This window comes from Euphorbia lathyris, chromosome 6 (assembly GCF_963576675.1).
Source record: "Euphorbia lathyris chromosome 6, ddEupLath1.1, whole genome shotgun sequence".
Taxonomy (NCBI): domain Eukaryota; kingdom Viridiplantae; phylum Streptophyta; class Magnoliopsida; order Malpighiales; family Euphorbiaceae; genus Euphorbia; species Euphorbia lathyris.
This window is the reverse complement of record NC_088915.1, coordinates 86753908-86767511: the sequence shown is the minus strand read 5'-3', so window position 1 is coordinate 86767511 and position 13604 is coordinate 86753908. Positions and strand designations below refer to the sequence as shown.

Here is a 13604-nt window from a genome sequence, read left to right as displayed (position 1 = left end):
TCCAACAACTATAAATAAGTGATCCATTTCAGAAATCAAGGTTGGTTAAGTTGGAAAAAGTTAGAGAAATTAGAGAAGAAAGTTATTATGTTGAGTTTCTGATTCAGAAAAGAATCAGAAAGTTTAGATTTCATTTCTATGTAAACAATCGTGATGTATACGAATTGTTATTAGATTAGTTATAAACAGTATTAGTTTAGTTTTCATTCTGGTAGTGGACGAGATCAGTCTCTATTCCGAAGATCCAGCGAGAAGAATTGACGGCTGAAGCGCATGAGGTTTGACGAACCTACGGAGTTTGAGAGAAAGATTGACGACCCGGATCTCAAAGTTTTCGTTGCAATGCTATCCAAGTTTCTACTTCTCTGTTAACTTGTGGAAATTCACATTTCATTAATGATATACTTATTTATTCAACACATTCTTACTGTTGTTATTTTGATGTTGTTCTGACAAAATGATTTTCAAAATGATAAATTGGTGTTTTTATTAAAACGTTCTATTCCATCTTATTCAATTAAGAACTTTGTTGAACACTTAACAAATTTAGTTTTTATGGATGACATGATCGCTGATCGCGGCTTATCAGAAGTAAAACACTAATTTGATTAAGGTAGGAATCATCTCAACGCCAGGGGGATTTCTATGGTTCGAAGCCATTTAACTGAGTAAATCGCTATATTGTTACATGTCCATAATCTCACAAAGTTAAAGTTGTTTACTTTGCTTTATGAAAATAAGATCTATTGTATTCCAATTACGGAAGTATCTGTTTTGTAATCAAAATTCCAAAACAGAATTGTTCTCTAAACTCAATATAATCCTTCTATCTAATCCTAATTTATCAAAACCTATTCCATCAACTAAACGTATTTCTTTTATTAAACCTAAACACGTGATTAAACCGAATTAAATAAAGTTTTAGTTAAAAAGCGTTCCCTGTGGGTTCGATATCTTTTATTACTACAAGCGTATACCGTGCACTTGCGGAAATCGCTCAACAACAATCGTTGTCATCCTTACCATGTATAGGAGCATCCAGTTCGATGGTGGGATCATTACTTACTACTTCCGTTGGTTTGCTTTGACCAACATGTCCATCCTTGTTAACATGTCCAGCCTTGTTAGGTCACAATGCTGAAGCTTCTGTTGTTCGCATGTTTAGAGTAACATACAATGGAATCAAATCGGTCGGATTCATTGAATCCCATGACATCTTCATCGTCATCAATATCTGCTATCCCACCACGCAGTTTATTTGGACCATATGTCGCCTGCATGGACATTTGGAGATCATACGAGGTTGAATCAACGCGAAGTGCACCATAAACTTTCTCTTTCAACTTTTGCAAGTCAATATCTGTTGGCAAAACCAACAACTTCGCTTTACCACCCACGTACGTCATCACAGTTCCCTCTGTGGCCCACAGTCCGTTCCAAGATAAAAAAAACACGTACACCTCTCTTTGGTTGACATACTTCTACATTTAGTAAAATGGACATGTGATAAAAAAACATAATAAAGCCAATTCATATGTAAATGCGACTCAAATGCGACATGCTACACCAAAATGCGACAAACATGCGACATGTTACAACGAAATGCGACCGCAAATGCGACATGCTACACCAAATGCGACATCAAATGCGACCGTAAATGCGACATGACTCTGAATGCGATAAGGTATATGCGAGTCCTTGTCGCATTTGATTCTCTATGTCGCATTTGAGCACCAGAATGCGACACATCGGGAGACAATGGCGGAATCGGAAAATGTCAAGATTCAAGCAAATGTATTCGAATACCAACTGTGTATTTCTAGTAATGTGTATGAAAAATGAAGGAATGATACTTACATGAACTTGAATGAGGTATGGATGTGCTTAGATCATGAGTTGAGTTGATGAATTTTGCTGTGAGAATGTGAAAGTAAATGAAAGGGAAGGAGGAGATGGTTGTTATATAAGAATAAGGGTAGTTTTGTCCAAAATTGGTTTAAATGTCTAATTTGGTAAAATGGAAAGGTGGGTTAGATATATAAATTAGGGTTTTGATTGGGTTAGATTAGTAATTATCCCTTCAAGATACGGTTAATAATAAATTATTAATTTTTTTTTTTAACTAGTCTATTTTTCCAAACAAATAAACTCTGAACTTTCAAAGCAGAGAGAGACATCTTCGTTTCTCTGATCTCTCTCCAATTCTAAGTGGCCGCCATTTTTGTTGGCACATGATCTATTATACCTTCAATACCTTGACCTTTGAAATCTTTATCCCTGTTTCTCTCTGACACACAGTCCAAGAAAAAAAATGATTCAGCTTTTGTATACATTGATATTCTCGGAGATGGCGTTGATTTTGATTCTGAGTTTCAAGACTCCATTAAGGAAGTTAGTTCTGATGGCTCTGGATCGGGTCAAGCGCGGTCACGGGCCAGTCATGGTGAAGACGGTGGCGGGAACGATATTTGTGGTGTTGCTTTCAAATGTTCATAGCATGACGAAGATCCAGAATAGTCCGATGATCGAGGAAGGTTCTGTCAATCCGACGGATATGGTTCTCATGGGCAAACTCCTTCTTGAAGCTACTCTAATGGGTAATTCTACTCTCTTTTTTGCGATTTCTGTAGGGTTAATGTGGATTAGTTCGATCAGTTATTGAATTTTGGGATTTGATGTTTTTGGAATTTGGGGATTTGATCGAATTGGGTATTAATTGTTTGACTTGCTAAATGCTTAGATTAGATTGGTTCATTGATGATATGATATCACTGTTTGATTCGTGATTTGAGATTTGAACAGATCGCTTTTCTGCTTGACTGAACATTTGATGGATCCAAATATGTTGCAGGGATACTTCTTCTTTTTAGTAGGGTTTCTGCTTTTTGGGTCTGTTTTTGTTTTAAGGATATTTATGAAAGTTATGTTTTAGAAATAACATTTTCGGCATTTACAGTATGCTGTTTACTGTTTGAAAAAACTGTTTTTCTAAAAAGCAGTATTCTCTGCTTTTAAAAAAAAGCAACAGAGGTCACTAAACAAATATCTAAAACTCATCCTTTCAAACCGTGTCATGAAAATGAGCAACCAAACATCCTTTAGACGAAGTGAGCATTGTTTTTGGATTTTTTCTTTGAATAATGCTTTTTTGAAATAAAAGTCCTTACTCATATGTAAAAGACTTGTTTCGGAAGCAAATAATTCGGTTATTGAATCACCGGATTCACTGTCACATGTTGAGAGACGTCGGTGAGAAAGTTGCAGCAGTTGTTCTTACACGGGTGTCATATGTCTCTTGTCAAATGTTAGACGTGTACGTAGAATCTGTCATTGAACCTGGTGATACCATCATCCGGTTCTCTGTTTCCGAAATAGCATCGGTGACAAAGTTGCAGCAGTTGTTCAGACACCGGTGTCATATGTCTGTTGTCAAATGTTAGGTGTGTATATAGACATCTGTCATTGAACCCGGTGATACCATCACCGGCTTCTTTGTTTCCAAAACCGGTCATTTGGACAATGATTTTGTACGTTTTCTGACAAACCAAACATGAGCATTAGCCTTAGAAAAAACCGGACCTTACTCACGGATTTTTCCTCAGAAACAACTTTATTCTGAGGAAAAATCCTTGTTATTTTCAGATTGAATGTTCAAGTTATCATCTGAATATGTACTAAATAAGGTATTTGCTTGAAGCGTTTCTTTTTCGTTAGATAGCTTATCTTTAACAATGTTTAGTGTCCAATTGGTTCTTCTTTTCAAAATTTCGTAAAGAAAAACCCCGAATTTTCGATTACTTCCTTCAAGTAGAGCCTGCATTCAGTGTTATCTTTCTCTATTGTTCGTCCTGATTGCTACTTTCCATTGAAGCATGACTAATGCGCGAGATACTTTAAGTATCGTATATTTGTAGCCATTATCGAAAGTTCGGTTTGTGTGCATCTGCTTCTCTATCAGTATACTTCTGCTATTGTTTTGGGATAAGGTGCAAAAATACCCCTAACGTTTGCAGTCAGGAGCAATTTTACCCCTAACGTTGGCAGCCAAGAGTAATTTTACCCCTAACGTTGTCAAGCTGGGTCAATTTTAGAAATAATGTATCAAACTGTCTCCCTGGTCATGAATTTTCTCATCTACATTTCACATGTGAGTCATTTTATCACTCATTAGTGACGATCATAAATATATTAGACATGGAAAAAAATAAGAAAAAAATATACTGTCTATTTTATGAGTTTGATAAAAAAAAATTCAAAATATTTTGCCGTATTAATAAATATTAACCTCCAATTCTATTATTAAACCACAGAAAATATGAAATCTTTTTTTTTTAAAACAAACTGATATACAATTGGTGCAGAATAAGAAACAAAATATATGTGTTTTACAATAATGTCTGAAATTGACCCAACTTGTCAACGTTAAGGGTAAAATTGCTCGTGGCTGCCAATGTTACGGTAAAATTGCATCATTTTAGATGTTAGAGGTAAAATTGCTCCTGGCTCTAAACGTTAAGGGTATTTTTGCACCTTATCCCTGTTGTTTTAATAGTTTTGCATACATTCCTCCTCACTTCTTTCCCTTCTCCATCTCGATCTATGCTACATGGACACTTCTCAATAGTAGCTTTTTTGCATTTCGTGTCTGTGTCCGTTTTCATTTGAAGGTCATGTTTTAGAAATAACGTTTCCATGTTCGTGTCTGTGCAACATAGTTAGACATAAACACGAACAGGGTCGAGTTTGTTTTTTGAAAGTTTGAACTTATTGCGCCACAAATCCATGAATATAACGTTTTCTACTTGCAGGAGCCTCGCTTTTCCTCGGGCTAATGATAGACAGACTGCATCATTACATCAGAGAACTTCGGATGCGAAGGAAGAACATGGAAGCCGTAAAGAAACAAAGTCGAGCAGTTGAAGACGGAAAATTCGAGGAGAAAAAAGCGCTGGAAGAAGAACTAACCGCGCTTAGATCAAAGCTGAAGCACCTCCAATCTGAAATCGACGCGAAGACAAAAGACGCGCATGCTTCAGAAACGAATGCAGTAGCTCTAAGGAAGCAATCGGAAGGTTTCCTTCTCGAGTATGATCGATTACTTGCAGAGAATCAAGAAATGAGGAACCAATTGCAGTCTTTGGACTTGAGATTATCGCGTTCCGGTAGCAAGAAGAACACCTGAATAACGATGAAGAACGAATCTCTTGCTATATAAAGATCAAATCTTTTGTGAACATTTGAGTTTGGGTTTGCTGATATGGTTGAATTTTTGTGAGTTTGTGAAGAACAATAGATTGAAAGCAAAATTGGAGAAAAAGAAAGAGGAATGAATAGATTTAATTATCAGCTTCAAATTTAATTAGGTATAAATGTTGAAATAGAATGGAAGAATATTTATTGGACTAATTATTGGGTATTTTGATGATTAATTGAGATCTTTTAACATAAGTTCGGCAGTTCCCGTGAACTGTTAGCCGTTCGTTGTTAGGAGTGTAGATTTTATCCTTTACGTTACGAAAAATTTGACTGTTATTTCAACATGTCAAAATGTTAACAAATTCTTTTTGTTACAAAAGTAAGGCTTACGAAACGGCTCAACAAACAAAAAGGAGTAAATAAACGCCTAAACATTGATCTATTTATTCCTAACAGCGTCAAATTGATCGTTGGAAAGAATGTGTTGGATGATTGCGGGAGGCACATCAAGAGAGAGACTCCTTACGGAATTTTCTATCTAATCCTTCTCGGTACGTATGAACAAACCTATATCAATAAGCTAGGAAAAAGGATGCCTACGACCAATCAAACCCGACATAAAATCAAACACAACCTTCTAGTCCAACTCCATGATGACACGTCTAAATCCCTTTTCCCAACCAAGATTGAGAACGAAATAAAGACCTCAGAATTCAGCCAAGAGGACGGAACAAACCTTTATATTAACAACTATGTCTACATATAAGTTAATCATAAAAAAAAATGTCTAAAATGTTTATTCTGTTATGAATACACTTACAAATAACCTGCGAAAATGTATAAATATTGTTTCAATATATCGTGAAATTTATTTGTAAGGTTCAATGTAGCGGTCAAATAACTATCAAACCAGTAGAGCGATTCATGGACCTGTCTAAGTCCCCTTCATAATTTGGGGTTGGGATTTGTTCAAAAGCCCAAGTCGATCCGGCCTTTTATATATATATATATATATCTAATTTTTTTTTATTTTTGTTTATTTAGGATTATGTTTATTGAGTTTTATTGATTAATTGGCTAAATTTGAGTTTAATTCATTTTTTATCGTTCATAATCATAGTTTAATTTTAATTTATTTATTTTATATAAATACATTAGTTGAGTGGGTTGTGCATGAAAATTAGTTCTTTTAGGCTGACTCAGCTCGACCCGAGCTTGATTTGAAAACAATGCGGTGTGAGGAGGACTTAGACAAAGTATTTACGTGTCAAGCCCATAGAGATCCGGTCTAATCCAACCCATGAACATGTCTATAAACCAGTCTGTTTAAATTTTTCGTTAGACATGGATAAATCATAAAATTGATCTTGCTTGAAAACATTATCAATAAATACTTACCATTTCATACGTTAGGGGGAAAAATCTACAATTCCCCCACAAAAAAAGTGATAAATTTGTACTTTCTCCATATCTACTATTTAGAGTAAAACGGAAGAAAAACGAGCTACAAAAAGAAGAACTAAACGGAACTTAAAATAACATATAATTACAAAATTCTTAGAAGAAAGATATGCTTATGAACACCAACAAGACTTCTTATATCTTTTATAGTTGATGTCCCAAGTTTTATTTCATCCAATTTCATTCAATTTCACTCGATTTCATATACGAAAAACACGGTCAAGAATTGAAGAGAGATAGAAAAGGATCTTTTTCATGGAGAAGAAGATGAAAGTTGATAGCAGTAAGCAACATGGATCCGAAGAAAACCAGAACAGAAATTGCAGATATAACTAACATCAATTTGCTTGCCATATAGCTTTTAACTTCATGTGCATATTCAATGGAGGCAAGAGCTAGGAAAGTTAATGGAAATGAGTATGTCCACCATGAAACATTGAATTTTCTTACTGATTTCTTGAAAAGTGCTGGCCTGCTTGCCTGTGAAATAAGGAAGAAGAAGAAGAAGCGCGTAAAATCATTAGTATCCGTCTGGTTGTCCTTTTTATAGTTTGTTTTTGTTGTTTTACGGGAAAAAGTAGATATAGAAAATTTGGTTAGAATTGAAAAACAACTAGACATGTTCATGGATTGAGCTGCGTTAGGTCCAGTGGGCTTTCGCAGAAAAATATTAAGCTCAAGCCCATTGTTAATTTAGATGAGCTCAGACTGTCTTTGCTTGGACTTAAGCACAACTCATATAAGTCGACCTAAAAATACATAGGTATTATTTGGTAAAAAGTTTTTTTTTTGGTAAAATTAGAGGTTTGAACCATTTTAAAGATTTTGACTAGTCAAATCTCTAATAGTGGTTTTTGGTGAAGAGATGTTTGAACGACCTTATTGGGTCCAAAAAGCTATTTTTGAAAAAGCTGGTTTTAGAAACTTGTTCAATTAGCTTATTGTTCAATCTTTTTGAAGGACATTTTTACCCCTAATTACTACCCTTTAATCCCAAATAAAGATTTTACTATATCCTTATTTGTCATTTTACGCAAACAGCTAATATCAATCATCTAAGTTTTACCAAACAAGTTTACACAGTCAGCTAGTCAAATCAGCTAACCAAAAAGGTAACCAACTAACCGCTAATGTAACCAGCTAATAACTATTTGCCAAATAATGACATAGTATTTAATAATAAAGCATAAAATTTATACTTAAAAATAAATAATTAATAGAAAATATTTAAATTTAATAATTAATATTAATAGGACATGCCGGGCCGGAGCGGTCCAGACTGTTTATATAAATTTCAAGTCCGCTCCCAAATAGGCACACTTTAGCAGGCATGAGTGGGGTTGGACCCGATGTCAATTTTTCTTATCCAAGTCAGACTCGGAGGGACGTGAACCTGGGCAGGTACCCAGTCTCGTGAACATGTCTACATATTCATGGGTTGGGCTAGACTGTGCTAGCAAGCTTTTGAAAAAAAAAAAAAAAACTTAGCCGAGAACTAATCCAACTTAAAAATCAAATCTCAAACCTAACCTAAATAAATCCACCTAAAAAAGTATACATAGATTTTAATAGTTAAAATTTATACATAAGAAATATTTCCTATAAAATTTAATAATTAATATTGATATGCAGACCGAATTTGGTCTACCCGTGTTATTTTTATAAAATTTAAATCTCACCTAAATATAGGCGGATTTTAGCGCGTCGAGCCTCAAATTATTTTTCTTTGTTCAAGCTCGGCACATTAGACACAAATCTGGATGGGTATCCGAATCGTGAATAGGTCTATAAACATCTGCTTATAGCTATTTTGGAGGGAAAATTACACATATTACCATTTAACTTTGTCGTTACTAACATAGTGGTCACTCAACCTCAAAACAAGACATAAAAGTCATTCAACTTTATCTTGTTAGTTACATAAAAGTTTCTTATTTTGAACTCATTTACATAAAAGTCATTCAACTTTATCTTGTTAAATACATAAAAGTTTCTTATTTTGAACTCATTTACGTGCTTTTTACTTATGAGAGAGAAATCTCAAAAAATTATGATTTTAAAAAATCGAAAATATGGTTCCATATGAAATCGAGTTTTAAAAAACTTTAATTCTTGGACTTTCTATCGATGTTGAGTGACCATCATGTTATTAAGAGCAAAGATGAGTGGTCATATGTGTAATTTACGGTATCTTTTAAGAAAAAAGGATAATGTTTAAAATTGAGAGTATCAGATTTAGTCTACACATACAAAACAATGCAATTTTTAACCTACTGTTTATTAAAAGTGCAATTTCTAGCCTCAATAATGGAACACAAGTTTTTTTTTATTAACAAAAAATGTGCAATTTTAGACCTTATTGGAGGTTCGAGACGATAGGTTCAGAGGGTGGGTGGAACATGAAATTGTATATGACAAAAAAAAAACACATCTCTCGTTAATAAGACTTAAAATTGCATTGTTCATTAAACGTTAAACTTAAGATTCTACTATTTTGTACTTTAAAGCCAGATCTGTTTCCTCCCATAACTATATGACTAACTTTGTTAATTATCCCCCCAAAAAAGTAAGCTAATATCTATGTACCACCAACGATAGCAAATAGTAAAAACAAAAGCCGAATCATACAGACTAGTTTTTTAGGGATACGATAGAAAATATCCTCAACGTTCACAAGCACGGGCAATTTTATCTTTAACATCGTAAATAGTGTAATTATACTGCTAAAGTTTACAAGTTAGACTAATTTTACATCTAACTACAATTAAACTCTACGTAATCATGAATCTTATTAACTTCACTCTACATATACGTTATATTATCACTCATCAACAACAGATCAAAATAAGTATCTAAGTAAAAAACATCTTGTTTGCACAGAATGTCTCTGATCTGTTGCAGAACACGATATATTTTTTTTAAAACTTTTTTATCTTCTTTTTCACGTGTTTTTGTTTTGTTACTACTAATGAGTAATAACACAACACATAAATAAATTAGAGATAATGAAATTCATGATTTCATAAAGTGATCCGTTAATAATGATTGAACATTGATCTAATTTTCAAACGTTAAAAGTTAAATTGGAGAAATTACACTATATGCTTTCAAGTAGTCATCATACTTGAAACTAACAACCAATTAAAATACCGAATTTGTGTGCCCATAATAAAATAAGTGCAACCCGCACATTATTTTTAAAATATATCGTGTGGTCCATACAAGTGGTGCCCGCACATGAGGTATTTACATTGATTGTGAGTTCCAAGTATGATGTCTTGAGAATCTCTTGGTATAGTATAATTTTTTACGTAACATTAAAATTATATTATTTTAGACGTTAGAGATAATTGTGCTATGAGAGTTTCGAGTAGGTATCCTATTTGAAACTAAAAATCAATGAGAAAACAATATTTGTGGGCCATAATAAGATAAGCCCATCCCGCACATTATTTTTAAAATATATTGTGAGATCCATACGAGCCAGGTCCGCAAATGAAATATTTACATTGGTTGTTAGTTCCAATTAGGATGACTAATTGAAAATCCCATATCATAGTATAGTTTTTCGCAAAAGTAGCTTAATTTATAAATATTGTAAAATTATACTATTTTAGACGTTTGAGATAAAATTGCTCTCGATTACTATATTAAAATTGCTACGGATTACCAAAGTCAGAGGTGGAGCCAGCTCAGAGCCCTGATGGGCTGAATCCCCTTGGCCACCGGCTCTACTCTTAAGTAGCGGTTAGTTCACCCCTTGTTACCTCATCCAAATATTGGTTTATATTTACTGTATGTATGTAGTACAGTATTATTAATTTCAATATTTTAGAGTGGTTGATTTGATTTAAGAACCATGCTTTGAAATAAGTGGTCATGTATAGAAATCCCACCAATGTTATTTTATTTTGTATAGTTTTTATTTATTTGAACTTTTTTTTCCAAATAATTATAAACTATGTTACACTCTTTATTTTAATAAGATTTTTGAACTCATTTTTATTGTATCTCTTTTTAAAAAAAATCAAATTCTCACTTTTTAATACTCAAATAGTGTTAAGGTGCAAAAATAACCCTAATATTTTGGGTCAGGAGCAATTTTACCCCTAACGTCTAAAATTGTGCAATTTTACTCCTAACGTTTATAGTCAACAACAATTTTACCCCCTAACATTGATAATTTGGGTCAATTTCACCCCTAACGTTGATAATTTGGGTCAATTTCAGACACTATTATAAAACACAGATATTTTTGTTCCTTATTTTGCACTAATTGCATATCAATTTGTTCTAAAAAAAAGGATTTCATGTTTTTTTAATTTAATAATAGAATTGAAAATTAATATTTATAAATTTGGTGAATTTTTTGAATTTTTTTTTCTAATTCGTACAAAAGACAGTATATTTTTTTTACATTTCAAGATATATTTGGGATTTGTTACTGATAAAATGATAGATGTGCGAAGTGTAGATAATAAGATTCATGACCTTCAAATTAACCCAAACTATCTATATTAGAGGTAAAATTGCTCTTAGTTTCCAATGTTAGGAGTAAAATTGCTCCTAACCCAAAACGTTAAGGATATTTTTACACCTTCACCCTAATACTTTTGAATTCATTATTATTATATTTCTTTTTTATAAAAATAAATTCAATTTCTTATTTTTAATACTCAAATACTTAATTTCAAAATTAAATTTTAATTTACGAAAATTATAAAAAATTTATAACTAAAAGTTAAAAAAAATAAACTTATAAAGAAAAAAAAGTAAATATTCTTTTTACGTTGACGCAAAAAAATTTTGTCCAATTTTGACATACTATACTTTAAAAAAATTACCCAAAACCCCCAAATATCTGTCTCCGACAGTGACGAAAGTTGTAGATATTTTTGTGTTTTACAAAGTAACATAATTACCAGAGACATGAAGAGGAACAAAGAGAGAAAGAACATCATCTTCGACGAAGTATCAAACCTCCCCACAATCGAACACCACGCCGAGCTCCCAAGACTCGGTGCAGCAAAGAACAAAAAGAACGCCGGTCTCAAAATCGCCGGAAAACTATTCCAATTCCCCCCACTCAATCTCTGATAAAGCGTAACAAACAGCACCAAATAATGCACCATCCCAAGTGAAAACATAAAGATCCCCCCTTCTTTCTGCCCCCTTTCCGCCGCCACTTTCGCCACAATCAAATTCCCCATCACCGATATCTGACTCGTCGGATTCGCAAGAACACTCAGGAACCTCTTCTCCGTCGTTATCCACTGCCCGTACAGCTTCAAATCCAGCACCAGAATCGGCAGAGCAAAGAGAATTACCAGATACGGAGCTGAAAGTACTGGATATGGGGATGATTGGAGGATGATGAGGAAGGAAATCCATGGAACGTAGAGGATGTTGATTCCGATGTAATGGGAGAATTCTGATTTGACTAGGGTGTAATGGAGGAAGGATTTGAGGATGTAGATTAGGGAGAAAGTGAGTTGGGATGTTAGGGAGATCCACCAGAGGATGTGGAAAGCTGTGAGGGGGAGTTTGTGGAATGTGAGGGTGTAAAGATTGGATTTTGATGATTTGGGGTTTGGGGGTGGTGATGAGGAGGATATGGTGATTAGGGTTTTCCATAGGAGAGCTTGGGTGGTTAGGGAGAGGGGGATTTGGAAATGGCCTGAGTGGAGTTTTGTGAGGATTGGGGATTTGGGTTTTGAGGAGGGGGGTGGTGGTGATTGGGGGGTTTTGATGGGGGGGATGGGGGGAGTTTCTATTGTTATGTGATCTTGTGTTTGTTTGGGGTAATGTGATGAATCTTCCATTTTGGGTTGTTTTTGGAGTGAAAGTGTTAATGATTGATGTTGCTTTGAGGGTATTTATAGGCCTAATTCCAAAACTTCAAGGTTTAAAAGTTTCTAATGAGTTCGTATTCTTGTTTAATTGCATTTAATAACTCTCTGTTTTTTAATAGAATTTGTTTGATACAGTCAGATTCATATTCGGCTTGTTCGGTTTTCATTTTGAGGGATATTTCGGTTTGGTTAGCCGAAAATGTGGTTCAATTAGTAACTGAATTGATGCTCACCCTTAGTTAAAGGAGAGATTGGAAATCGGCGATCTTACTTTGATGTCTAAGCTAGCAGGTTTTCGAGAATGAAGGTAATAATTGATGTTGCTTTGAGGATATTTATAGGCTTAATTACAAAACTTCAACTATGTTACTGCCTAATTGCATTTAATAGCCTCTTATTTTTTTTAGTAGAATTTGTTGGATGCAGAAAATGAGAGATATGTTCTGTCACGTATCAAAAGTATTCACAGTGTCAAAAAGAAAATGTCAGATAAACTAATAATCATGAACTTTTGAAAGTTCACGAGTCAATTAGAGTTTTAGGGTTTTTTTAATACAATTGGAAAAGAAGAAAGGGTTGTTGAATACAGTTGGACAAGTATGGGGAGCAACTGATGTGTTCAGTCATATTTATATATGCATATGAATCATATGATTAATGGCTTAATATCATTTGTCTCCTGGATTTATCCAAAAAGTTTGATTGTGGTCTTGAACTTTTAAGGTGTTCTGATAGTTCCTCCAACTTGCTTAAAATGTCATAATAGATCCCTCAACTTGCTTTTAAAAAGTAGTAAATTATTCTCTCGGTTGCAAAAAATAAAAATAAACTACATGCGGAAGATGTGTTGCATGTGCTTTGAAAAAGTCAAATGAATTGACGCGTAAACAACACGTCGTACTTGGACTGACACGTAGAAAAAAAGAAAGGAGGTTAATTATTGTTTCATTTCACTATAGAAGTCTTAACTTTGTGAATTATGTAATAACATTGTTACACTTTTGGTTGGGTTTTAATATTGGATTTCACGGTGAAAACAAACTAATTAACCCCTTTTTTTCGACGTGTCGCTTACGTATTAATTCTTTTGACTTT

At 33.8% G+C, this 13604-nt stretch overlaps 2 protein-coding genes across 2 annotated transcripts; one reads left to right on the top strand and one right to left on the bottom strand.

Annotated features, from left to right (window-relative positions):
- Positions 1-2145: 2145 nt before the first annotated feature.
- LOC136233919 (uncharacterized) lies at positions 2146-5448 on the top strand. The gene is made up of 2 exons (XM_066023649.1): positions 2146-2597; positions 4809-5448. Exons 1-2 carry the CDS (start codon positions 2312-2314, stop codon positions 5180-5182), a joined length of 660 nt encoding a protein of 219 aa, XP_065879721.1. The 5' UTR covers positions 2146-2311; the 3' UTR covers positions 5183-5448.
- Positions 5449-6767: 1319 nt separating this feature from the next.
- Positions 6768-12479, bottom strand: LOC136233801 (S-type anion channel SLAH4-like). The gene is made up of 2 exons (XM_066023489.1): positions 11580-12479; positions 6768-7137 (listed from the first exon to the last, which is right to left on the bottom strand). The coding sequence occupies exons 1-2, from the start codon at positions 12477-12479 to the stop codon at positions 6877-6879; spliced, it is 1161 nt and encodes a 386-aa protein (XP_065879561.1). The 3' UTR covers positions 6768-6876.
- Positions 12480-13604: the final 1125 nt, after the last annotated feature.